Here is a 27,248-nt window from a genome sequence, read left to right as displayed (position 1 = left end):
CAGGCAATCCCGCCACATGCCTCCTCGGCTCAGCCGCAACGGGCCTGGATAGACTTAAGTAGTCCCGCCACATGTCCAGAGAAGAGCGAGGCACCTCTTCCTTTTCTCCTCCGCAACAGCCGCAGCTGCTCTGGGCGGCGGATGCCCTGTCCATACCCCTGCAGGAATGCGTCCAGGTCGGGCCGGGAGGGAGAGGCGACGCGGACGAGCCTCTCCCACCTCCACCGATAGGAGGCTTCCCAGCCCCGGCCCAACGCCAAACTCCTCCAGCCAAGCGGCGACGCCAATACTTGCGCAGCACCGAATGTACAATGGTGCCCATATTTTCGGAGCACCGAATATGCAATGGCTGCACCGATACTTGTGCAGCACCGAATGTGCACCGCAGGTGGCCATACTCCCACAGCGCTGAGCACAAGATTGGGGAACACCGGATGTGGAGAGACCTTCATGCGGGGCGATGAAAAAGAGCAGCATGGAGTGCACCGGGAGAAGGAGACGGCGCGAACGAGTCTCCCTCGCCCCCAGGTGGGGGCATCACAGCTGCACCCCAGCCGAACGTCCCGCTTTCACAAAACAGAGCCCTTTTTCTTTCACTCCGAAGGGCCTCTTCCACTCTTATAGACTTGGCGAAGGGTGACTGCTGCAGGACCTCAAAATGGCGTCTGGGCCTGCTGGAAGGCGGGTCTCGGCCGCTAGAGTAACTTTGAACAGCAATGTAACTCGGTCGCTCGCCCACCGGAGCACGAGCCCCCCATCTCCGACAGCATCTCCACAGCCTTGAAGATTCTACAAAAGTCCCCGGCGGAACCTTCGGCCTCTGCAGGTTTCCGGTAAGGGACGGCTGCCTTGACCGCCAACGAAATAACCATGACATTGCCACTCCTTCTGTTAGCATGAATTCTAGAACTGCCGAAAAGGACTCTGGTCCAAACTGCCAGTAATGGGAAACATTTCCCCCTGATGCTACTTCCGGACTGAGTCGGCCCCGCCCAAAATGGCGCCGGTATCAAGAGGGACTTGCGAACACCTCGTGGTGTTCCTTCGCACTAATATAAACTTGATGTTCTGAGACTTTATATGATCCTTTGTACACTTGGCTAGAAAAGACAAGGAGAGCTCACTCGACGAACAGTATGAAAGGAACCCGTTAAAAATGTTGATCACAAATGTACAATGTATTATATTTTTATAGCTGGTGTATAACCTCACCTACGACGCACACATACAGTATGCATATAGGAAATCTGATTGCAACTATTATGATTATGCTTCTAAATTATGAAATAAATGCCCCCGAACCCCCAGCCAATTAATAGACGTTTTAGTTTCCTGCAAATGAATGAATAAAACTTTCCAATGTATTTATTTCCGCAAGACGACACTCCCACTGTACGCGTTTTAACCATTGCCATGTCCGACCAAATACGACTGCACCCTCATCATCCACGTACTGAAATGATTCCGAGAAATAAAGGTTTTCGAAACTATGGACGGGTATTGCATGCTTTATAAAAAAAAAAAATGTGGGATCGGTGGGAAAGTTCTTTTCTGTGCACCCTACTCTGCTCTCTCTTTAAGGTTGAAAGAAGATGGTTGTCCAGCCCTGGAGGACGGATCGGATCGACAACACGACACTCTGCCTTCAAAGTACGCGACTGACTCATGAACTCTCGCGTGGAGGAAGACCTTGACTTCCAAGGATGGGTAAAACGAACGGTGTAAATGAGGGAATGTAAAAAGAGGGTGAAATGAAATGATGTAAACGTTATAAAGTACAACGCTCCAAGGTATCAGGGAACGGAGCTGACCCAAGAACCGAAGAACCTTAGAACGCCACAGCGTTGAAGGAGGTTTAAGGATCCCGATAGTGAGATACGTCCTTTGACTAGATACCTCGCACTAGGCACCTCTGGTTTCCTTTTCACGTTCCCCGCACACGACCTATATGGACACACTGCCCCCCCCCCCCCCCCCGACTCCAGAAACCATATCCCCGGGGACTCTGCCCCGAGGAGGGAAGACGAGTAAGAGGTGAGTAAAGGACTCTTGAATACATGTATTTAAATATGCGCGAATGCTGTTCCCTCCCCTCCCCCCTTTTTTTTCCTCCCTCTGCAGGTTACATCAGAAATTACAGCCGAGGTGTGGCGACGATCTGAAGCCTTGCCATGTCTAATACACGAAGCAGACTAGCGCCGCAAGGTGGTGCCTAAGCACGCCTGCAAACTACTCACGTATCGAACAAACCCGAAAAATTAGCACGACCTGATAAAAAGTGATCACCCTTAAACCAGACCGGACGAATGAACCCATGTCACGTATGATGCGAAACTATGAGAGAATGTGTATGTGTGACCGAGGCGCTGACCCAACTGGTCGGAGGACCGAGAATGCGAGAAAATGCGACAAAATGGTACCTCCTCTCTTCTTTCCTTTTCTCAAGGCACGTCCCCTCTACCCTGTCTAATACTCGAACTGCATGATTACAAGATCCTAACGCAGACCCGTGAATGTCCTTTACTGTGTAATGCACTAAATAGCCTTTCTTGAATGCACTGCCACCCTCTCTGTTGCACGTGTACTATTTAGCCTGCCGTTGCACTCTCTCTCTCTCTCTCTCTCTCTCTCTCTCTCTCTCTCTCTCTCTCTCCTTCTATTTTTGCACTCCCACTCTTCCGAGCGATTAGCCCCGAAATTGGCAGACTGCCACCCCTAGCGCACCACCTATTTGGCTTCAAATACCGTCAGTATTTGCACAAAAACTTGTCTTTAATGCAATCACACTGAGACCGTGTCATTACCTCTCCTTTTCCGCTAGAAGTCAATGAACCGAGGTTGGGCCGGAAGGGAAAGGACAGGTAAGACGACAGAGGTTCCCTAATCTGGCCCGTAATAAGGGAACTACATGTCAACGGCTCCTATGGTATAAAACAAGGACCTCAGAATACGCGACCCTCCCCGCCCCGAATTGTCACAATACCCAAGCAGGAAAAATGATCCCCCCTGTTACATCCCCTGTATCAGCCGCTCCAAACTGGAGTTATGAAACTACCCCTCATTCCCGGTTGTGAGGAATGGGTCGATTTACGCCCTTACCACAAGTTTCTATGTCCCTAGTTGTCTCCCATAAAACCCCTGTCTTTTCTGATTAAGTACTCAGGCCGTAGGAAGCTACGTAGGAACCAGAATGATGTTTTACAAGGTTAAAAGACTAGACCAAAGTGAAGAAGTCGTTGAAATGAACCAGGACGCATTGATAAAAAGAACTGTTTAGCCTATGTTCGTCCCTCAGCAAAATATCTGTTTAGTACCATGTCGATAGCACACAGTACCCTTGGTAAATATAAAGCCCTAGAGAACGGCATAACTTTGTCAAGCCCGTCTTACGAAGGTGGGTCTCCATCAGATAAACTGTCGAAACTGTAATAAATAATTATGAAGGAAAGCCATAATACCTCCAACAGGCCCGTCATCGGTCATTTATATGTTAGTTGTGAACCCTAAAATAACGGACGTTTTCATTTCTATCTGAAGCTGGGAGAGAAATAGACTTTTGTGACTTCCTTCCTCTGCAAATTCTCTAAAGACTGTCTTTTCAAACTTGTTTAAGGGTACGGCTGTCAGGAGAGAGAAGGACCGGATGTGGGAGCACGAGGCCTGACTGCAGACTATGGAACACCTACGACATGGGCCAAGGCGAGACCGCGACAGAACAGAGCTACAGGACGAGGCACTACCTCCAGCAAAGTGAGAAGAAAGGGCTAAACTGATGCCCCCGCTCTATGTTCGAATGTGTGCCGAAAGGTCCCCGCTCTCCAGACTCGGTCATGAGCCCGCCCATCTGAAGTCTCTCGTCCCCCCTAGTTTGTTCCTAATTTGGCCTTGCTCCATCCCCCTTTTTCTCCGACCTACCCTATGGACTGTTTTGTACGCTCTTCTTCCATCTGAACTTTCTGACAATCACCTCAAAGGACACAGGGCGAAAAGGACCTTTCCGACCAGAAACGCGAGGAAAGGGTCGTGCCCTGCAACGCAGAACTTAGAATAGAGCTGGACTTGTAGCTCCACCGCCGGTGCTCCACAGCGCCAACGAAAGACAACAAAGAATAATGAGAACTCGTTAACTTCGAACATTTGACATCCTCAATCACCGTTTCTGCTATGCCTCATTTCTCTCCCAGCCGGCATTGTATTGATCATGCTCCAATCCGAATCTGATATATGTAATAACCTACCAGTTCACGTTATGAAATGTACTTGCTGCTCTCGCTACAGAATCGTTTTTTGTATTACATTTCTATGACTTTCCTGCTAAAACAAATTGATCAAAGTTTATCAAATAGGTCCACCTCCTAAAACTAGAAATGTTAAAATGTATTGTTTACAACTCTTTTCATCTAGGGTTCCTACCGTCTTCTTTCTCATGCCCACCACAATAGAACCGAGTAGAAAATGAACCAGCAAGATGTCTTGAATATGTTAAAGGGAGGACTGTTGAAAATGAGTACGGTTTGGTGAACATTATCTGCGCCATCTTGCCTCTTCCCCTGATGCCACACTTTTGTCGTGCGCACCCGCCATTTTAAGATGCCCTGATCAGAGCGAACCCTTTTGCATGCCGCTGGCCCCTGATATAGCCCTTCGCCCTCACTAAGCCTGCACGCTGACCAACCCCCTGCTTGCACCTGCCTTGAATCATAAACCCCTCTTCGGCGCCGCTCTGCCCCGGGCCCTCATCCTGTTCCCAGCGCGACACCTCCCTTCTTCCCTTTCACGATCCCCGGCCCTTAGATGCAAACCCCCTTTTTTCCCCGTGTGCCCGTTTGTCTTCCCCGTTCCCAGGCCGACACCCAGCTCTGCCGATACCATTCCTTGCCCCTCCCCGTACAATAGAAAGCTTCCCCCCACCAAAGGATCCCCGGGTTGATCAAAGCCCCCACTCCATGAGATCCGATCAAACCCCCCACATTCCGTGAATCGGCGGAATATCCAGCTGCGCGATACTCATCACCTGTTGTGACTAGGGTGGGGACTTCAACTGTAAATGTGTGTGGGAACGGGCCCAAAGGGGAGTTCCGGGAATGTCTTTTCCATACATCAAAGCTTTAACATGAATATGTAATCTGCAATAAAGTCATAAAACAGTGTATAAGAGGCCAGGCCTCAGAAATGTAGCTAGAGCACCTCAGAACGATACCTTCTGCCCGTTTTGTTGTGTTCTCCTCCGGAGAGAATAAAAAAACCTTGTTTCCTGCTTTCCAGTCTCCAGCGCCTGCCTCTTCATTGATTAAATAACTAGAGGGTCACAGAGGCAATACCGCCGGGCAAATACCGATTGTCCCCGACCCGTCTCAGGTTTAACATGTGTACCATTTGACACCGTCTCACACCCTATCCTCATCAGGCACCTGCACAAGATTGGCACCTAAGGACTCATTCTCAGCTGGATCTGCTCCTTAAAAGAGCACAGCAGAACTCTCAGTGTGGCACCTTACTCCTCAAAAGCCTGTAAACTCATCTGCGGAGTGCCTCAAGGATCATGTTCAGTCCCACCCTCTTCAACGCATGTGTGAACCCTCTACTGTCATCCATGCACATGACATGAATATCTTTTCCTACGCAGACAATAAGCAACTCCCTCTCAGACAAGGCCCCCAACACAAGTTACAAGTTCACTGCTTGAATGACCAAAGTCATTAAGTGGATGAAAAACAACTGTCTCAAGCTCAACACCAAGACAGAAGTAGTGATCTTCAGCAAGAATACCGCACCATGGGACTCCAACTTGTGGCCAGTCAAACTTGGACCCACACCTAGAGCCCATTCCAGCTACCTCAGAATAATCATCAACAGCAAAGGCATGGAAAGAGCTCCCAGTCAACATCAGATGCTCCCCTACTCTGCATACCTCAAGACTCAAGACCTGGCTCTTCGACTGATCCGGAGCTGCACCTCCTCCCCACCCCCCCAACGCCTTGAGGCCCTCACGGGTGAGTAGCGCAATCTATAAATCCTTGATTGATTGATTGAACAGCAAATTAGACATGATTGCACAAGAAAACGCAGTCACTGCATCCTGCTTCTCTACCTGAAGAAGCTCAAGAAGATCTTAAAATGGCTCCTTAGCAACAAAAACTGTTACTCACACCCTAGTCCCCAGAAAGTTGAACTAAGGCAAACCCTCTATGCCAGGTTCACCAAGTAACTCACTAGAAGACTACAAAAAATCCAGAACTCATCAGCCAGATTCACCCCCAACCTCTCACACAGAATTCACACTACACCACGCCTCAGCTCACTGTCCTCCCATACACAAAAGTGTTCACTTCAAGCTTCTTACACAAATACACATACAAGGCACTACACTACTTAGGCCGACCGACTTAAAGAGTTCCATCTCCTTCCACCAACCACCTCCGCTCCACAGAAGCCATAATCGCACACACCTCATGCACGAACAGAAACAGATCACAGGAACAAGTGTTCTCTTACATCACTCCTAAAGCGTGGAATGGCCTCCGACTCCACATACCAGCCTCCTCCTCTCTTATTGTATTTTGCAAAAAGCTGAAGACCTGGCTTTTCAATTAGCCAACCTACCATAAGCACGGCTAGGCACACACACCAGCTCAGTACCAAAATACCCTCATGAATGATAGGGAGCTTTCTAAATGAACATTTTTAGCTTTCTAACCTTCTGATACCTGTAAGCCCTTGTTGAGTAGCAGCCACACACTACAAAACTTTCATTCATTCAGATGATATCACATATCGTATTATCACTGGTAGCAAAAATATCACTTCCGGAACTTCACGCTCTGTTAAAACAACTACCTACTAATACACTTCACACCCGAAATCACATTCTATTAGGGATGATTAATGAAAAAACCTAGTTTTCTATATATTAGGACAAAAAACTTACTTGACTTCTTTCTCAATTTGTTGTTGTTCTCTGCTTAGTTTTCCAAGGTCTTTCTTTTTTGACTTAAAAGCTTCTTCAGCCACAGAAAGGCGATTTCTATGGGTATTCAGACTCATATTTTTTTCATTTAAAGTACTGTTAAGCAAGTCAATGTTCTTTTCGTTGTAATAAAGACGAAAGAGTTGCAACGTTATCTTGCTTTCTTTCAGCTCGTTGAGTAGTATCTGATAACGTTCTGCCTAAAAAGAGCAACAAACCAGAGTGAATTCCAAAGAACAAGTCTTGTACAATAAAGAACAATTCTGCCTTGCACAATAAGGAAAAATCTTAAAGTTGAATGTAAACCTACAGCAAATCTTTCTCTATTGATTGACATGAATGGGACAGTGTTCCACAAAAAAATGAATGACTTTCTAGCATAAATGGAATATTTGGAATAGAAGATTACATTTCACCATCGCTCCCAGATCTGTCTAGAGACTGGTCTACTTTGATCTAAGGCTATATCTTCCTTTCCATTCATCTGTACATCTCCCGACTGTGAAGTCTGTGAGGGAAGAGGCTAACGGCGGGAATGGGTACATGCTTAGAACACCTTCCTGCACATGTTACTGGAGTAGCATATGTCTGGCATACTGAGAAATGACAGCACATCTCTTTTCCTTCAAGCTTGTAAGCATCTCTGACGAAATTCCCATGTGCACACGTTATGTGAGGTTACCATCCACCTCCCCTGTGCATAGCATGTTTGGGGAGCACTGCATTACACTGTCATGGCCAGTTGCCAACCCGGATTCCCCCTCGGAGAAGTGTGGCTCTCTAATTTTGAAGGGTATGCAATTTCCTGCTTAGGGATTCACAAAATAGAAGCAGACAATGCGTGTCTTTACTGCGTACAACTATGTGGGTACATTAAAATGTGTTAAGACATTAATAGGATGGAATAGGCTTTTGAACTCATTTAGTTTCTCCTGATCATTGAATTAGTTATTCCGACACCCTTTACTCCTCCCATTGCTATCTAATCATATTCATTGATGGCCCCATCCACAGTCCTCCTTTTGCCCATTCACCATCCGCAACCCATATACGCTAAGAGGAAGGTGCACCAGAAAAAGAGTCAATATTGCCAGTATCAGTTCATCATCTTTTATTGAAAATTATTGATCATAAAAATCAGTCATCATCCAACGCTTTTCGTTCCTTTTCACAGTAGGAACTTCGTCAGGGCTCCAAATAACAAATAGTATGATCACGCTTGTAGATAAGAGTTGTAGTAGCAGTATCAGCATAGTCACCCCAGGATCAGGGTGTAAGGCAAGTTTTTTTCCCTGGCTCATATTCTGAGTCCACGAGATAGATGGCGTGAGCAGGATCACCCACGAACCCACTCGCTTTCAGAGCTTGCATTAGGCTCAAACCAGCTTTCCCAAGTCACTTTTAGTCGCCGTCCCAGTATTCCTACCCCTACATTTCCCTTGTCCACCTTTACCAGCCACTTCTTTCATCTGATTTGCTCATCTTACCCACTCAACTGCTCCACCACCTGATGATATCTTCACCACTGTATGTACAGGTGACTAAAAGAAAGTGACAAATTCCTACAAGAATCTGAGGGGAATTTTAATGCAATGGAGTGGAGGGTGGCCCTAAAGAAAGGGCCTCATTTGTAGTAGTATGCCCTGAGTGTGCAGTTCAGCTAATAAGAGGTGTTAACACTGTTCAGATGAGTCCTGAAACCCTCGGATGACATATGAGCTCCAAGAGGCCTTCTCCTTGATTTCATGTTCGCATCTGTTAAGGCATTTCAGAACTGGAATGAAACATTCACTTTGCATATGATCTGATGTTATTTTAGCTATACAAATGCACTTGAGTGGCGTCCTTTGGTCTACCACTAGGGCAGATGGAAAGAAAGACCCTTTAATCATAAAAACAACACAGTCGAGGAAGGAACTGTGCACCCAATTATATTAAAAAAATAATGAACATGTTGTAGTGTCGAAAGTCAATAGCACTGCAACAACATGTTTCTCATTTTCTTATCTCTGGCAGTTCTGGTATGTTTTCTTGGGTAGGGACCTGTGCGAGGTGCTCTACTTGGGTTGGCATGGTAATAGGGGTGAAACCAAAAAGTATGCCGTTAACAGCCCTCATAAACAGGAAGTTACATAGCTAATGGCTGTTGGCAACTGATCATAATGGTGTGGTAGACATTGTGATTGAATGTCACAGACTGTTCTGTGCACAAGAGTGGGCAGAGGTCCCAAATGGGGCAGTGGGGACATCTCGCCGGGGACAGTCTTGGAAGGGTGGCCGCCTCATGCGGGCACCGGCGTCAATAACGACGGACTGAGGCCCCACTTGCCTCAGTCCCTTTATTTCTTCTGCCCAAATGAGAATCCATTAGGCTGGTTCTGGTGCACATGACCTGTTGGACTAACTAGAACGCGGCTACATTGTAGGAGGTTGGTGTGGCTGGTGTCCCTCTCAGGCCCCCGTGCTGACTGTGGAGTCATTCCCCGGCTTCACCCCACGCTATACTGGTGACTATCTCTCCCACTCTCATACTTGCATTTTTGGTGCCAGTCTCGCTGATCATGGGTCGCGAGGACCCCAAACAGCATCAACTTTCATTTGGACTGCCAAGACCCCCAGGTGGGAGAGTGGAGAGGACGTAGCCAGGGGCGATCCACCGGACCGTGCGGACTCACAGCTACCCGGACAATCTCCACTGGAGGGCACTGGAGCCATCGTGGCGGAGTTGCGGTCTGGCTTCAAGGCCATAGATGTGCGCTTTGATGAGTTGGGTGCTCGGATAGACACCATGCATGGCCGAGTAAGACACCATGCATGGCCGAGTAGAGCAGCACTAGGCCCGCATAGATACTGCAGAAAAGTGAATCTCGGATGTCGAAGACGCACAAGCAGCAATGGCCAAGAGCTTGGATCGCACGGAGCGCCCCCGCGAAGACAACGGCAACCAAGGCAGAGGATTTGGAGGAGAGGACGCGACACAACAACCTCCGGATTGCCGGTGTGGCAGAGACGACCAGCATGGGCCCTATGGAGGCATGTGTGGAGCGCCTGCTGACTGAGCTATGTGGCTGCGACTGTTTCTCGTCCACATATGCAGCGGAACATGCTCATAGGTCTCTGGCCCTTAAACCAGCCCCGGTGACCCCGCGCCTCATCATAGCGAGATTGCTTAGTTATCGAGACAACAACGCCACTCTCAGAAGAGCCAGAGAGGGGGGCGACCTGCAATTTCAGGGAATGTCGTTATCTATTTACACTGATTTCACACCAATGGTGCAGAAAGCCAGGCACAAATTTCAGGACATTAAGCGAACCCTGAGAAATGCAAACATTCGCTATGCAATGCTCTTTTCAGTGTGCCTTTGTGTGCAAATTGATGGCAAAACCTGTTTTCGACAGCCTCACAAATGCGGTGGAGTTTTGGAAGTGTCGCCAGTCCAGCAGAGGCCCATCGCCGGGGGAAGTGATCCTCGGCTACGTCACCACTAGCGGACGACTGGAACAGACTACCCTCATCACCTTTATGGTCCTACTGGATACAGATCCACTGACACTTCACAGAGTCAGCGGCAAGATTTCCTTCTTCATTGTTCGCTATTCCTAGGGACATTATAGCTACTGTTTTAACTCTTGCCGGATGCAGTAACATGTATATTTGCGTATAATGACTATCATGCTATGTGGCCCGCTCGGGGCGTTGCTACCCCTCAGGAGATCTCCTAATTCTTGTTGTGTTCTCCCTTTGGGTTTTTTGAAGATGTGTTGGGATTCACCGGATCCAGATTGGGTGCTTATGCGATGTGGGAGGGGGGTGGTGGGGAGGGGTTCGTGGATTTATTTGTTTTCTCTTGTTTGCACAGTGCAGGCAGTGCCTATGTTCATTGGCGAAATGTTTAGAACTAATTGCAGTGGGGTGTCAGCCCATATATTTTCTGTCTACCGTGAGGGATACTGGTGGTGGCCCTGAGGGGCTGGAACTTAAATACGTACATGGATTGTGAGGGGGCTGTCAAACCCCGTATGGGACGGCAGGTAATGGCCTATCTGGCGAGGCACAAAATACACATTGCTTTCTTACAACAGACCCATTATGCTCCAAACTCAGACAATCGTTTCGCAACTTCCTCGGGGGACAATAGATTCTTTTCTAACTATAGCACTTATTCCCGGGGAGTTTGCATACTTATTCATATAGCGATCCCCTTTGTGACCCAATCAGTGACTGCTGACTCAGAAGGGCGCTTTCTACTGGTGGCTGGATGTATGGACGCAAAACAAATACTCCTCATTAACGTTTACGCCCCTAATATTGATACCCGTGACTTCTTTTCTAGTATCTCCAGGCACATGTATGCAACAACAATTGACTATCATACATGGGGGGCGATTTTAATCCCACGTAACAGACTAACGTAGGCGCTACTGGTGCAGGCCACATTACAAAGCCAAACTCTCAGGCGGAACTGGAAACTTTATTACTCACGCATTAGTTGTCTGATGCCTGAAATCTCCCCCCAGTAGATAAGGGAGTTTTGTTATACTCTGCACCACATGGCACCTGGTCCTGTTTAGATAGGTGGTACACAACCCCGGATTTCTTAATCACATTAAAAGAAGTGACTCACTTACCTCGAACCCTATCTGACCATTCGCCAGTACTACTTTCATTTACCCTCCCTGCAGTTGCGCATACCTTTAGATCCTGGTGTTTCCCATCCGAGGCATTATTAGACACTGTCTTCAAGAGCGAAGTGCAAGATGCAATAGTAGACTATTTCCTCAACAACGTGGGTTATGTGCAGCGCTATGCCACCCTATGGGAGGCCTTTAAGGTTTACTTTAGTGGTGTCTGCATAGCCAAACAGGCAGGAGTATTACGTACGATTTGTCTGGACCTTGATGCAGTTGAGCGCGAACTGCGGGACCTGGATGCCCATATACCGGCTGGCGCTGCCGCCTCCCCCCCCCCCCCACACACACTCCATCCTCTGCTACATTGGCCCACAGGCCTCTTAAGTGATTTCCAGGATCTGTTGCTTGGTGAGACCAATTATTTGGGAAAGTATGCTTGTGCACAAGTGTATGAAGAAGGCGAGAGACCGGGGCGCACTCTAACCCGCCTGCTCACTCCCTAGCACGTACGTTACTCAGCTCCAGACTGAGGACGGTGCCATGCTCTCCACCGACCGGCAAAGCCCTCTCCGAATATTTGAATGAAATTGTGATGGTGTGGATTGAAAAGGGTCAGCAGGACTTTCTGGCTTCGTCTACTGGTGCGGACGAGAACGAAGAAGCTATTAAAAGGCTGGACGGTTACCGTGCCCCCAGCACGATGGCCTTACTGGCATGTTCTATAAAACGTACAAATTAATACTAATTCCGGATCTTCTGGAGGTCTATGCAGAGGCGCTAGAGTCGGGCAAACTACCTCTTACCATGCGAGAGGCAATTTTAACACTACTTAAACCGAGTAAACTGCCTGATAACTTTGTGTCTTATAGACCGCTGTCATTATTAAACGAAGATTACAAGATACTGGCCAAAGTCCTGGCGACGAGAATATCCCTTATCATACGCCAGGTCATTTCTCCTCAGGCTTTGTACCGGGTCGCTTGACCTCAATAAACTTGTGCACGCTGTACGCCGTTATTAACCAAAACAACCCCTCTCTTCCTGCCACTGTGATATTACTTGATGCTGAAAAATCATTTGAGTCCCTAGAATGGGACTTTCTCCAGGCTGCACTCACAAAACTCGGCTTTCCGCAGAACTTTCAATCCCTAGTACGTCTATTATACACCAACCCAGTTGCGTGGCTCAGCATTAACGGTGGGTTATCGGACCAATTCTCCTTATCCCGAGGCACCAGAAAAGGATGCCCACTGTCACCCCTATTGTTCATTATAGCGTCACTTCCAGCGGGGAATAGGTTTCCATCAGGGTCCCCTTCTGGCCTCTTTTTATATGGGACAACATCCTTTTATTCGTTCGAGAGCACGCCACTAATCTTTCTCCTCTAATACATGAGGTGATCCGCTTTGGAGCTTCTCTGGCCTGGTCATCAACTGGGCTAAATCGGAAGTGTTTCCTTCAACTGACGCCACCCTCCCATTTTTACTGGACTTTCCCATCCAATGGTGCGATGACCCACATAAATATCTTGGCGTGGTGCTACATCGTACTGCTTCGGAGGTCATCTGCCTAAATTATGGCCCAGCCATAGACCATCTAGCGGGGCAAATAGATCGCTGGATAGCACTTGCGTTGTCTGAGGCTGGCCGGATCGCCGTTATTAAGAAGGTGGTTTTGCCTAATTTTTTATATTTGTACTTGAACATTCCGATCACACTAACAGTAGTCTTCTTCGATACACTCCAAAGCATGCTGACGCGATTGCTTTGGGCGGGAAAAAGGCGGGTCGAATGGCGGACACTTATTCAGCCTTTTGAACGGGGTGGGTTCAAAGTTCCTGACTTCTACTTATATTATTTAGTGGCACAGACACACTATGCTTACTATTGGTATCATCCAGATGAGCAATTGCAATTTTTAAAACCTGAACACACTCAGACCCTGCTGAGATTCATACGTTACAAACCACAAGCTGGGCTTGGGGACGATTTTGCAGATATTTAGGGGCCGAACGTTTGTACTCTCCTCATCTTCCCCTATCGGGCACCCCATGGCTGCCTCCGACTGTTGAGAAATTAACAACGCGTACTCGCTCGCTGCCGACTCCACATTGGAGGGGACTTGTTCAAGGACGGTCTGTTATGTTATAACATTTTATAGAGCGCGACAGCTGCCCCAGCAAAGAGGCGTCCCGGCGCTAACAGAAGTAAGAACCAAACAGAGGTTAGACAGAAAGGTCTACAACAGCGGAAAGAGGTGTGTTTTGACTGACTTCCGGAAAGCTAGATAGTTGTTCAAACTGCGGATCTGTACTGGAAGCAAGTTCCAGAGTTTTGCCGCCATAGTATGAAACAAGCGTCCCCCCCGCGCGTACCCTCCTTACCCGAGGAACTCCTACCAAGTTTTGCCCAAAGGGACGGAGTTGGAGAGTAGGTACATATGGTAGCAGCAGGTCGGCCAAGATTCCTGGAGTGGCACGCTTCAAAATCTTGAAGGCAAAGCAGAGAGCTTTAAACTCAATCCGCCTGGCCACCGGTAGCCAATGGAGGCGGCCCTGTGCACTCGGTGGCGGACCTGGAGGAGGACCGTGGTTTGTCCGAGCTGGACCGTTTCCTTGTGCACAAGAAGCGGAACTTGTTGGTCGTGGCGCTGCGCCCCTTAGCGGCGAAGACCCTGAACTTACACCCCTCACTACAATAATTACATCACCTGACAGCACATACCTAGTCTTCAGACTATACCAACTTGCACAATCTCTTCGACAGACGGGGAGTGGGGTCTGCACCTGCGGCCTGGGAACGGGACCTAATGCAGCCCTTAGTCGACAAGGTATGGAGCTACTGCTGTGAGCAGATGCGCTATGTCTCTAATAATTATAGGAATACGCTTTTACATTTTAAATATCTCCATAGAGCTTACGTCACATGCTGCTAGCCAAGATGGACCGTTCTTAGCCAGACGATTGCCAAAGATGTGCAGCAGAGTTTGCCGACTTCATTCATGTACCATGGAATTGCCCTGCTGTCCTGGCATTCTGGGAAGCCGTTTTAGAACATTTGGGCCCAATGGTTGAGACTGTACTTACACCCTCACCGCTGCTGGGTATGTTCTGCCGCTGCGATTAGGCGCTTCACTGCAATAGCATTATTGTTAGCCAAAAGATAAATTGCCTTACATTGGGGCGGAATTACAGCTCCAAGGGTGAAAGACTGGTTGAAAGACTAGATGTATTGGGATCCCACCAGTGATGTCTTAGCGTCTCTATTACCTCCAGCCTCCAGACCCAAAAACATTTGGCAACCACTCCGCTCCTATTTGCTGCTTCATCTAGAGCGTACGGATTGATGGGTCCCCTTCTTGCATTAATGATTATTATTACTGATAGCCAATTGCACAGTACTAATGTTACTAGTGCTATTATAGCATGTACCTGCACTATGAGTTTAATTGTGCGCTGTTTTAGTTTTCACCTTTCCTCTATCATTTTCAAGTCACTTTTATCATCACTATTTTTGTTACGTTTGCTGCATAACAGTACTACGTCAGCATATTTGGCATTATGCATATCATGATATTTTGTGCTGGTTTTGAAAAAATGCAATAAAAACAGTAAAAAAAAAAATGATACCAATTGAGTTAATACAAAGGGAAAAAACTTTGTGTGCACTGCAACAGGACCAAACTAGTTCCAGCAGGTCAGCATAAGAATAGAACAATTGCAGCAACTGAACAATAAAGTGGCAAAAAGGCAGAACCAAGGCTCCACATTATGCAAAGAATATGGGACTGATGGAACAAAAAAGTCCCCTGCATGGTGTAAAATTGTGTTCCGCTGCCCTAAGTGCCCGAATGTGAGTATCTGGTATGCTGATTTTGGCACTAGCCTCACATTAATCTGGTGTGTGCTAAGAAGCCTTAACAAGAGTGAGCACGAGGACCTGTCCTGGGGGGGCAGCACAGAGCGATGGTGGCAGTGTACCCGGTTATGTAAATTCATAGTTGTGCCTACGCCTTTTTTATCTGTGTCACGGAAATGGGAGCGTACTAGGTTACTCTTCTAAAGATCTGCTTCTATGTGCTTAACTAGATCCCAGCGCTAACATCCCAAGCATATTTGTGTGCACTTTGTCTAGGTGGTCTGCATGGACGTGCATGATGTGTGTGTTATCCAGTGTGTGTGTTGCAGGCCTGTTACATCCATTCTGTATGCCCCACGCCTTGTTTTCCCAGCTAGTACAAGTGTATTATTGACATTCCTGAAGCTGGATGGAAGAGACTTAGGGCCAGATGTAGGAGGCCATTTACTGACCGGTAACGGCCGATTTAGGCTGTTACCGACCGGTAAATGGGTATTTGTGATGTAGGGGCATCATTTTACAGATTCGGTAAATTTACCGAATCGGTAAAATTACCAAATCTGTAAAATACCGATTCGGTAATTTTACCGATTCGGTAAATCCAAGATGTAGGTAGCACTGTTTACAGTGATACAGGCGTTCAGAATTCGGTATTTTACCACACAATCCTATTGTGTGGTAAAATACCGAATTCAGGTGTGCATGCCCATCTGGGCATGCACACCTATGCCATGTGACAGACAGACATGCCCTTAGGGCATGTCTGTGTGCCACATGGCGCACATGCCTGTATTTGGGGTGCTAGAAGGTGTCAAAGTGACACCCCCTGCACCCTTGCTGGAATCGGTATTTACCGAACGTATTGCCCATTGATTCCTATGGGCTTCAATGCCCATAGGAATCAATGGGCATTACCGAATCGGTATTAACAGAATCGGTAAATACCGAATCTTAACGATTCGGTATTTACCGATTCAGAAATTGTGGAAATAAAATTGACAATTGTGCCCCATCATTTCCCTGTTTCTGCCTGACAGACATTTTTCTCAGACAAACACCCATTTTGTGTGTGACATGCTCTCAGCAACTTGTCTGAAAACTGTCCTTCACATCCCCATTGAATCTTGCACAACCCCCTGCTCCTTGTGTTCGAGCCAATTCCAAGAAGCCTGCCTGTGTGCCTTCCCCCAGTTGTGCCAGAGACTCAGCCACATCCTGTCCATTGTTGGTAACTCAGCCTGTCACACCAACTGCCCTGTGACCACCCCCAACTGAAAGAGGAAGCACGAGGTTAGGCCCTGAAACCACACCAACTAATAGAGGAAGCACAAGATTGTACACTGTGAACACACACATTTCTGTGGTTCTGCCAATTCTGGGAACCAACAGCAGATAGTTCCTGTTCTTAACTGTAAGACACCCTGCACCTGGCATCTTAGTTCATTGACCACCCTTTCCTGTGCTTCAGCCAATACCCAGAACCAGAAGATAGTTCCTGTTTTAAGAATTAGTTACTGCAAGCCAGAGAGCAGATGGTCTCTGTTTTACACAAGATAGTTCCTCTTTTTGACATGAAGCACGAGCACAAACCCCAAATGAGGAAGCCTCACCCTTCCACTGTCAGACTATTTCACATCGCAAGTCCCCTCACGAAGCCTAAGACACGCCCCCATTTCTTCACAATCTGCTCCTCTTGCTGATCTTTGTTCCTCTATCTGCCATGACCTGTTTGTTCCTCTATTTTGCCTCGTGACCAAGACTGTATAAATGTCCTGCTGTTGAAAATAAACAGACCCCACTTCAAGAGAGGGACTTGAGAGATTGCTCCTGTGCCCGCTTGGTGCTGGAAGCGCTCCCCTTAACTCGAGTTATTGGTCTCCTCCTCCTTCATTTGAGCACCACGGACTCCTCGCTTTGCATTGACAAGAAATTATGATTTATTAAGCATAGAAATTCAGAAATGAGGTAATAAGTAAATTTAATTTACCATATTAATTGGCGCCCGGAACAGGGACATTCCCTTTCCCCCACGCGCCGGCGATATTGGACCCAGTACTGTCCCCTCCTGACCGTTGACGGACTTCAAAAGTGCACAACGCGGGGAATTCCCGCTAACTCCCTCGAGGCGAAGAGGGGGACCGACTGCAGCCCAGCATCCACACGAGGCGGTGAGGAAATAGCGGAACGTCCTGAACCAAAGCCCAACCTCCGAAGCAGACGAGTCCGAGGTTCTACAAATCCCACCTTGAAACTGCGCGCCGCGTTTTTCCAAAATCTTCAAGAGGCCTTCCAGTTATTTTTCGGTGAGTACTGCTGAAAAGTATAAAGACGAACCCACAGCTTTTGTGGGGGCGGTAAAGATACGCGTTTTGTTGGTTTCTCACCTATCTTTGGTGAGGACTACTAAAACTAGTATAAAAGACGGACTCACTACCTTGTGGGCACGGTAAAGATGCATGTTTTTGTGAGTTTCTCACTTATTTTGTGAGGACTACTAAACTAGTATAAAAGACGGACTCACCTCTTTCGTGGGTACGGTAAAGATATTTGTTCTGTTTGTGTTTTTCTCACTTCTAAAATCTTTGAAAGTCTTGCCATCATGCCTATTTTCTCGAAAATACGTAAGATGGCAACCAAAAGGAGTATTCCAGGACACTTCATGTATGCAAAACATGGTGACGGTGCAATTATTTATTGTGATTTATGGGTGGATTATACTAAAGACCTAGAACACAGATATAGCTGGCCTGAAAATGGTACTTTTGACATGGAATGTATTATAAAATTAGAGGAACAGTTATGGAAGAAAAAGAGAGTCCGCCAGTCACAGAGTGACTCAGTAGAGTTATGGAGAAAAGAAGCCCATAGGAGGCAACAGAAGGAATTGCATAAAGTTGAAAAGGGTAAGAGAATGTCAGAGCAGGCCAAGAAAGAACAGTTACAAGAAATAGGGAAAGAAGTAGTTAGTGAAAGGAATAAAAGGGAACAATCAGCCATTTCTACTGGTTTTTATCCTGTATTGCCATCTGCACCTGAAAACCTTAACATTGCATCAGCACAGCCTACAGCCCCACTACCAGAGGATACTTTCACCAATTTTCTCTTAGATACTCCACCTCCATATGAGGTTCCAGTAATTCAACATCCTCTGCCTTCTCTCAATATAAGATATATGACAATGATCTCATAGCCCAGCTTTTTCTAGCATTACCACGCTCACATCAAAGATTAGCAAGTCTCTACATGGTACAACATCTCATCACACTCAATGACACTCATTTTAAACATGATCCAAGACTCGAAGATTTTCTGTCTGACTGCGCTGATAACATGTTCCTCCACAATAGTTCAGTTTTTCTCAACACATTTATAGATTTCAGACAGAAATACCAGAAAGTGACTGGATATAGATCTCCCCATAATACGTGTGGATCAACTAATAGACTTCCTCAAACAGGTCAGTTCCCCATGAGAGAGGTCCACCCCAGAACTGACACAAATGGAGCGCTACAACGCGTCTTCATTTATGTACCCTTGACAAAACTTGAGTTACTAAGGATGAAAGAGATGGTTCCCTCCCACTCAAAAGATCCTGCTGGATTCTTTAAGGAATTAGGAGATGTATTAATGATGGGAACATATACTCTTTCTGATATCACAGCAATTCTGAAATTATTGTTGCCATCAGGTATATATGACAAACTAAGAGAAAAGGATTGGGAAGTAGCAGGTGAACACATTAGATGGACTGAACTTCAGAATGATGAAAATACTAGAGTAGCAGGTCAAGGTATAGGAGACAGACTAAAAGCACTTCCTGGCACTATTTTAAAGGTGCTACCACAGTTACTAACAGTGAAAAAGGAGGACTGGGATGCCATTTCCTCCTGCAAACAGAAACATGGTGAAGACATAGGAGATTATTACACCAGACTTGAAAAATGTTTTGCTGTAAATAGCGGCCTTACGCCGACAAGTGAAGCTTACCCGCATCTGTTTGTTTCCAAATTAGTAGATAACGCCTTGCCAGCCATTAAGGACAGAGTACTAAAAGTAGAAAGTACCTGGCAAGCACATACACCTCCACAGGTGTTACAAATGCTACAATATCACCAGAATCGCATTAGGGATGAAGAAGAAAATGATAAGAAACGCATGAAAGACACAAAGATGAAAGCATTAGTAGCCCAAACTGCACCCCAGCGTCAACAGACACCAAGTAGCCAGACAAATATAAAAAGCACTTGTAATTATTGCAAGAAGATGGGACACTTCGTTAAAGATTGCCCAGTCTTAAAGCACAATTTGGCTACTGGTAAGACCCAGCCACGCCCATATCAGCCAAAACAGAATGGTTCCCTAGACAGTTCAACACCTTCAGTTCCACTGACAACACAAATGGCCCAAATGAATATTATAGACAGCGCCTACACTGAATATTACCCAGATTTCTCATGATGTTGCCCAGAGAGAGAAGATGACAAACTGCCCCTAATCCCCATTACAGTAGATCAGACAGGTCCATTTATAGAGGACCGACTTCTTGGGGAGGATAGGAAATTTCTACTAGACACTGTAAAACAACAATAAGCCATCAAGAGGTCCCAGAGGCTCCTCTCTCGGGTTCAAAAAGTATTTCTCTGGGTTTCTCGGGACAACCTGTGACAAACGCCATGTCAAAACCACTGCCCTTGCAGGTTGGTCCCCTCACGACAACTACAGATCTTATATTGACAAAATCATGTCCAGAAAACTTGCTTGGTATAAAAACATTGAAAGAATTAGGAGCTGTCATTGTTTGCTCACCTACAGATGTCTGACTATTTCTGCGAGATTTCAACGGCCACTACACAAGTAGAGAATTAGATGAGCGTTTGAAAGATTTGACACACACCCTGTGGGCCACTGATTCCACCACAGTAGGATGTATGGAAATAACACCTCACAAGGTTACACTGAAAGAGGGAGCCCAACTACCACGCATAAGGCAATACAAAATTCCACCTCAGGCTGAACAAGCATTAATGTTGATTATTCAGGACCTAATACAGTCAGGTGTGATTAAGGAAACAACTTCTAACATTTGCAATTCCCCTGTTTTACCAGTCCATAAAAAAGTGGAACCAGGAACACCACCTGTCTACAGACTAGTGGTGGATTTGAGAGAGCTAAATAAATGTGTCATTCCACAACACCCTGTGGTTCCAGACATCTCCACCCTACTCACAGCCATAGATGCGGAAGCAACGCATTTTTCAGTCATTGACTTGAAAAACGCATTCTTTAGCATACCTATTCACCCAGACAGTCAATACCTTTTTGGCTTCTCCTTACAAGGACGAAGTTTCCAATTCACAAGAGCTCCTCAAGGTTTCACAGAGAGTCCAAGCGTATATAGCCAAGCATTAAAAAGACAACTAGATACTGTTCAAATGCCCACGGATAGAGCCATACTACAATATGTTGATGATATCCTCATTACGGCCAGATCTGATGCAGCATGTGCTGAAGCATCACTACTAGTACTAGAATTCCTAGCTGCAAATGGCCATAAAGTTTCCCCTGGTAAGCTCCAATTTTGTTTACAGCAAGTGGCATACTTAGGGCACAGAGGCTGGAGGATCGCTTTTTTTTTTAGTTACCTAACCCACAGGCTGCGGGTGCATAGGGTTGAAGTAGTGTCGGGTTTGCTGCGATGATCCCGGTGATGCCTGAAACAAGAAGTTGCTGGCAGGCAGCCAGATGGAGGAGTCCGGTAGTTCCAAGGATGGAACTAGGAAGAAGGAAGTCCTGAAAAGGAAGGGGACAGAGTCTTGGTCACTAGCCAGTGACGGTGCTGGAACCAGGAGGGAACCAGGGGCTGTCGCCGCGTTCAGGTGAAGGAAGGGTCGCTTCTCTCTGTAGCTGCGCGGACCAGGAGCTGTTCTTCACGACCAGGCTGGAGGCACGAGCTGTCCCACGTAGTCTGCTGCTGTTGGCGGTGTCGGATCGTCGATCTGGACAACAGGCCTTGGCTAATGCAAGCCACGCGGTGGAACAAAGATGGCGTCTTGTGGGGACCAGGAGGGTCCGGGGTGCTCCTCTTTCACAAGGGAGCAAGGGCCAGTCTGGGGGACCAGACTAGCAGTGTCGAAATCTTCGGGTCGTCGTCTCAGAGGGCACAAGCCAGCCGGCAAGTGACCAGACAACAGGAAGGGCAGCAACCAGGCAAAAGGGCCCCACGCAGATCACGGGGATGCTGGGGGGCTGGTCTTTGGTGCAGGAGCTGCGTCGGTGTGGGGCTTCTCAGTCCCCAATGCACTCACTCGAGGAACCCTCAGAGGTCGTGCTGGAAGCGCTGCGCAGGTTTCTTCAAGATGGCCATCTCCACGTTGCTCGTCGCACCCACGGGTCCCAGCTGTGCTGTGGATGTGGGAGAGGTCAGAGAGGTCTGGAGGTCCGGGTCTTGTCGAGCTGGGTCGTCGGATTCCGGGATGGAAGGACTTTGCAGCAAACCGCACAGGAGCTTGATGGTGCCTGCGAAGCAGGATGGTCACTCCCTGACCATAGGGGAGATTCTTCAGTCTTCTGGTGTCCAGGAGGTCGAAGGTCAAGAGTTCTTCGTGGAAGTTGTCAAGAGTAATCTAACTTGGAATGGGACCAGCTCCTACCTTTTTTCAGCTAAAGGGGGCTGCACTACGACTAGGTCCCTCCCCTGGGTGGGACCAGGAAGGGGGGTGGCTACACCCCCTATCCTTTGTCCAGTTTCCCGCCAGAGCTGGGGCTGGAGTGCCCCAGCAACTGGTTGGAACCGGTGTATGCACAGGGCACCTTGTGTGCCCCAGGCATGTCTCATTCCTTTCAGCCTTGGCCTACCTAATACACAAAATCCTGTCTGGGGTGGTGCAAGCACCTCCCAAGGCAGGAAACCCTTTGTCTGAGCCTCCCTTGCTGGAAGGACTCCCAGCAGCAGGAGGTCAGACTTGTGTCTGTGGTGGCAGCATCCATTTTGTGATGCTGAGGCTCGAGTTAACTTTAACCGGGGTTCACAGTTACAGACATGTCGTGTCCCTCTAGAAGGGTGGAATGCTAACCCCGTCGCCAGAATTGGCGAGGGGTTAGTATTCCAATTTGTAAGAAACCTTACTCGACATGTTTTGATAATGCTATGCCAAAGTTAGCATTTAACTGCGAGGATTATAATGCACTTAAAGAGTATATGGTATAGCGTTATCATGGAACAGCTATAAGGACTTGGTTCCGCAAGCTGCAAACGGGCTCAGCTCATGCCAGAGCACCATCTCACATAATTCCAAGCACTCTGCCTTCAGGATGATAAGGCCTGCTATAGGAGTGTCTGATAGGAATATATGTGTCCATTTTAGGGTTAGATATAGGAATACTATATCTAAAGCAAAGGGTGATTACACCACCTTGCCCCAGCTGTCGTGCAGCCAGTTGTGTCGGATTTGGGTGGCCAGCCAGGGGTGGCATAATACATGCTGCAGCCCCTGGTAGGCCCTGGGTACACCTATGCCCCGGATACCTAAGGTATACTGTACAGGGACTGATAAGGTGGCCCAGTACCAATTGGTAAATGCACCTAAGGTACATGCTTGTCAATTTAGAGAGAGAACAGCTAGGCTGTGGGTCTGATTAGCAGGCCCACAGCCAGGGAAAGTCGTAAACCAGTGAAGCAAAAAGCAAAAATCTGGGGTGGCCATGGGATTGCAGACCCCACTCTCCTACATAACCCCCCCCCCCAAACTTAGGGACATTAAACTAACCTTGAACAGGTGAGTCTTCTTGTTCTAAGTGGAAGTACCTGGAGAGACCATCTGCATTACCATGGTCAGTTCCTGGGCGGTGCTCCACTGTAAAAGTCCATCCCCTGTAGGGAAATGGACCACCTAAGAAGTTTGGGGTTTTCACCCTTCATTTGATTTAGCCATAAGAGGGGCTTATGGTCGGTCTGAATCTTGAAGTGAGTACCAAACAAGTATGGCCTCAACTTCTTCAGGGCCCAAACCACAGCAAAGGCCTCCCTCTCAATAGCTGACCAACGTTTCTCTCTAGGGGTCAGCCTTCTACTTATAAAAGCAATGGGCTGGTCATGACCATCAATATTCAGCTGAGATAGAACAGCTCCTACACCCAACTCAGAAGCATCTGTTTGGACAATGAAAGGCTTGGAGTAGTCTGGACTCTTGAGAATAGGTGCAGTGCACATGGCCTGCTTTAGGTCATCGAATGCCTTCTGACAGCTAACTGTCCACTGAACTTTCTTTGGCATTTTCTTACTTGTCAGGTCATTAAGTGGCGTCACAATGGTTCCATAATTTCTGACAAATTTCCTGTAATAACCAGACAGGCCCAAGAAATCTCTGACCTGTGTCTGGGTGGTTGGAGGAGCCCAGTCCTTTATGGCCTGTATCTTGCTCTACAGAGGTTGAACTTGGCCTCCACCTACAAGGTGGCCCAAGTATACAACTTGACTCTGCCCCATCTGGCACTTAGTAGCCTTGATAATGAGGCCTGCCTTTTGCAGGGCCTCTAAAACTTTCCTTAGGTGGATCAGGTGATCCTCCCAGGTGGAGCTAAAGACAGCAATATCATCTAGATATGCTGCACAAAAGTCATCCAACCCAGTGAGAACTTGGTTCACCAACCTTTGAAAAGTGGCAGGTGCATTTTTCAAACCAAAGGGCATCACCACAAATTGGTAATGACCTCCTGGGGTAGAAAATGCTGTCTTGGCCTTGGCATCCTCAGCTAACCTGATTTGCCAATAGCCAGCTGTCAGGTCAAATGTACTCAAGACCTTGGCAGAAGCCAATCTGTCAATGAGTTCATCTGCTCTTGGTATTGGATGGGCATCTGTCTTCAATCAATCAAAGCATTTGTATAGCGCGCTACTCACCCGGAGGGTCTCAAGGCGCTTGGGGAGGGGGGGTCCGCTACTGCTCGAACAGCCAGGTCTTGAGCTGCTTCCTGAAGGCGAGGTGGTCCTGGGTCAGGCGGAGGTGGGTCGGGAGGGAGTTCCAGGTCTTGGCGGCGAGGTAGGAGAAGGACCTTCCCCCTGTGGTGACTCTTCGGATGCGGGGGACGGCGGCGAGGGCGTGGCCGGTCGATCGAAGCTGGCGTTTGGGAGCGTAGAAATTGAGGCGGCTGTTGAGGTATCCTGGTCGCTCTAGTCCTCTCTCTAGGAGGCGAGCAGTGCATAAATTGAGCCATGCTTACGCGCAGCGGTCACGCGCTGCGGGGACGCCAGATTGATGCCGGAGTTACGCCAGAGTTCAGCCCGTCTGCGCCCGTCCGCGCTGAGGACGGGCTGCAGGTCGGGCTGGACCTGGTCTCCGCTCCTCTGCTCCCCGGTAAGACTTCCATTCGCTATGATCCATCTTCGCTTCTGGCTCTTAGACCTCCCGCATGCCCCTCTTTACATCGATTTACTCCGCTAGGGCTATTACATTCTCGCTGCTGTATGGCCTGCTCCTCCTCTTTCCACCCCCTTGCCACCCGCGGTATTAGCCCTTGTCCTTCCTCCCCTAGGTGCACTGTCTCTCGCAACACGGGATTTCTATTAAATGCGCGCTCGCTAATCAAACATAATCTTGCCTTTCACGATTTTGTGGATGAAAGGCAGCCAGACTGGGTATTTATTACAGAGACCTGGGCCACTGATTCCTCTGGTCATGACCTCCTTCTAGCCATCCCTGAGGGTTATTCTTTACATAGACTCGATAGACCTAAACGTAGAGGAGGAGGGATTGCGATTCTTTGTAAATCCTCCCTACTATGTACGGTTAATCCACTTTCCTCGCCCCAAGACCGCTTTGAACCCCTGTACTTCTGTATTGCATGTGCCCCATCAGTTTCCTTTACGGGTATATTGATCTACAGGCCGCCTGGTCATAGAGCTAACTTTGCCTCGGACTTACTTAGGATCCTTGAGCCATACTTTGGAAAGCCCTCTTTCACCATTTTAGGTGACCTCAATTTCCATCTTGATGAGGCCCATTCTAAGGATACTCTATCATTGGTTGAATCTCTCGGAGCTTGTGATCTTATTCAGCTTGTTATTAAAGCCACTCATACAGCAGGTCACATCCTTGACGGAGTTTTCTCGAATGATCTTAAACTCTCTAGCGGCACACCTTTACCATTGGTGTGGACTGATCACTTTGCGGTTCCTCTCTATTTAGCCTTCTCCACTTCCAATTCTACTAAGAAGGGGACCACCCCTTTCGTTTCTAGAAGAAATCTTAGAAACCTTACGAATGAGGCTTTTGTCCCTTTTGTTCCTACACCAGAGGCTCTCTCCCTAAAAGACGCGGATGAGGCAGCACAAGTTCTGCAGGATTCCATCACTAATACAGTAGAAAAACTTGCCCCCGCATCCCTGCGATATGTAGCCCGGCGGAAACCATCAGCGCCATGGTTCTCGGACCATCTTAGACTTCTAAGACAGGGTTGCAGAAGCAGTGAGAGGAGATGGAGGAAATCCTGGGACCCCATGGACAGGGAGGCTCATAAGTCTGCTCTACGGGAGTATAAGTTGAAAGTGTTAATGGAGAAGCAGGAATACTTCTTCAACCTGACTAGCTCACTCACTTCCGCCAGGGAGCTGTTCAAAATTGCGGACTCACTATGCTCCCTCCAACTTCCAGACCCCGTAGTTAGCTCTCAACGTCTCTGTGACGACATTGCAGACTTTTTTCATAAAAAAATCTTTGATATTCATACTTCCTTAGAAGTACAACGCCTCTCCTTGGCTGAAAATCATCTTCCAGGCATACGCTCTTTTGAGGCATTGGATATAGCTCCTTCCAGCCTCCTCTCCGATTTTCCTTCTATGTCTTTAGAGGGACTGAATCTTCTTCTGGACAAGACGAAGTCTTCTTCTCCATTAGATCCACTGCCTCTTAAAAAGCTAAAAGAGTGTAGGAACAGCCTCCTTCCTCCCCTGCTTGAGGTGATGAATAAGGCCATAGTCCAAGGCACCTTTCCATCAATATGGAAGAAGGCCATTGTGAGGCCGCTCCTTAAGAAGCCCTCACTCGATCCTGGTCTTTTGAAAAATTTCAGACCCATTTCCCTGCTCCCTGCACCGGCTAAAATTTTAGAAGCACACCTGAATCGCCACTTATCTTCTTTCCTTGAAGCCTCGGAGTATCTTGATATCACCCAGCATGGATTTCGAAAACATCACAGCACAGAATCTGCTCTCACCTTTGTAGTCGATAACATCCGACGCAAGGTTGACGCTGGACAAACTACGGTTCTTGTGCTATTGGACCTCACGGCCGCATTTGACACTCTGTCTCCTGCCATTCTAACATCCCGGCTTAGGGAGGCAGGTGTCACTGGCTCGGCCCTGAGTCTCCTCAACTCCTTTCTCCTTGATAGGGAACAGAGAGTGATGCTCGGCAACCACCTCTCCCCAGCAAAGTCTTTGCAATGTGGGGTGCCACAGTGGTCGGCATTAAGTCCGACCCTGTTCAACATCTACGTGGCCCCCCCTTGCCAGGCTTGTAAGATCGCAGGGGATGGAGGTGGTATCATACGCCGATGACACCCAGATCATGGTTTCATTTACTCAGTCCTCTGTCATAACATCTGCCTCTAGCTTCAGGTCCTGTATGCAACATGTTGCTGATTGGATGGTTGCCAACTCCCTGAAGCTAAATGGCGACAAGACTGAGGTCCTGGTCTTTGGGAAGGACCATGATATCTGGTCGAGTGATTGGTGGCCCTCCTCTCTTGGCATCTGCCCCACTCCCTCGCAATCTGCCAGAAATCTGGGTGTGGTG

The 27,248-nt window shown here is 47.7% G+C and overlaps 1 protein-coding gene across 3 annotated transcripts in view; it reads right to left on the bottom strand.

Annotated features, from left to right (window-relative positions):
• SMC1B (structural maintenance of chromosomes 1B) overlaps positions 1 to 27,248 on the bottom strand; it is a 2,760,606-nt gene that overhangs the window by 2,215,313 nt on the left and 518,045 nt on the right. For all 3 annotated transcript variants that reach the window (XM_078673832.1, XM_078673834.1, XM_078673833.1), the window contains exon 5: positions 6,929 to 7,167. In XM_078673832.1, the coding sequence (XP_078529958.1) occupies positions 6,929 to 7,167 (239 nt within the window). The remainder of the gene's footprint in view (positions 1 to 6,928; positions 7,168 to 27,248) is intronic.

Source organism: Lissotriton helveticus, chromosome 1_1 (assembly GCF_964261635.1).
Source record: "Lissotriton helveticus chromosome 1_1, aLisHel1.1, whole genome shotgun sequence".
Lineage (NCBI taxonomy): Eukaryota > Metazoa > Chordata > Amphibia > Caudata > Salamandridae > Lissotriton > Lissotriton helveticus.
The sequence above is the reverse complement of the archived record's forward strand: the minus strand, read 5'-3'. Positions and strand labels throughout refer to the sequence as shown.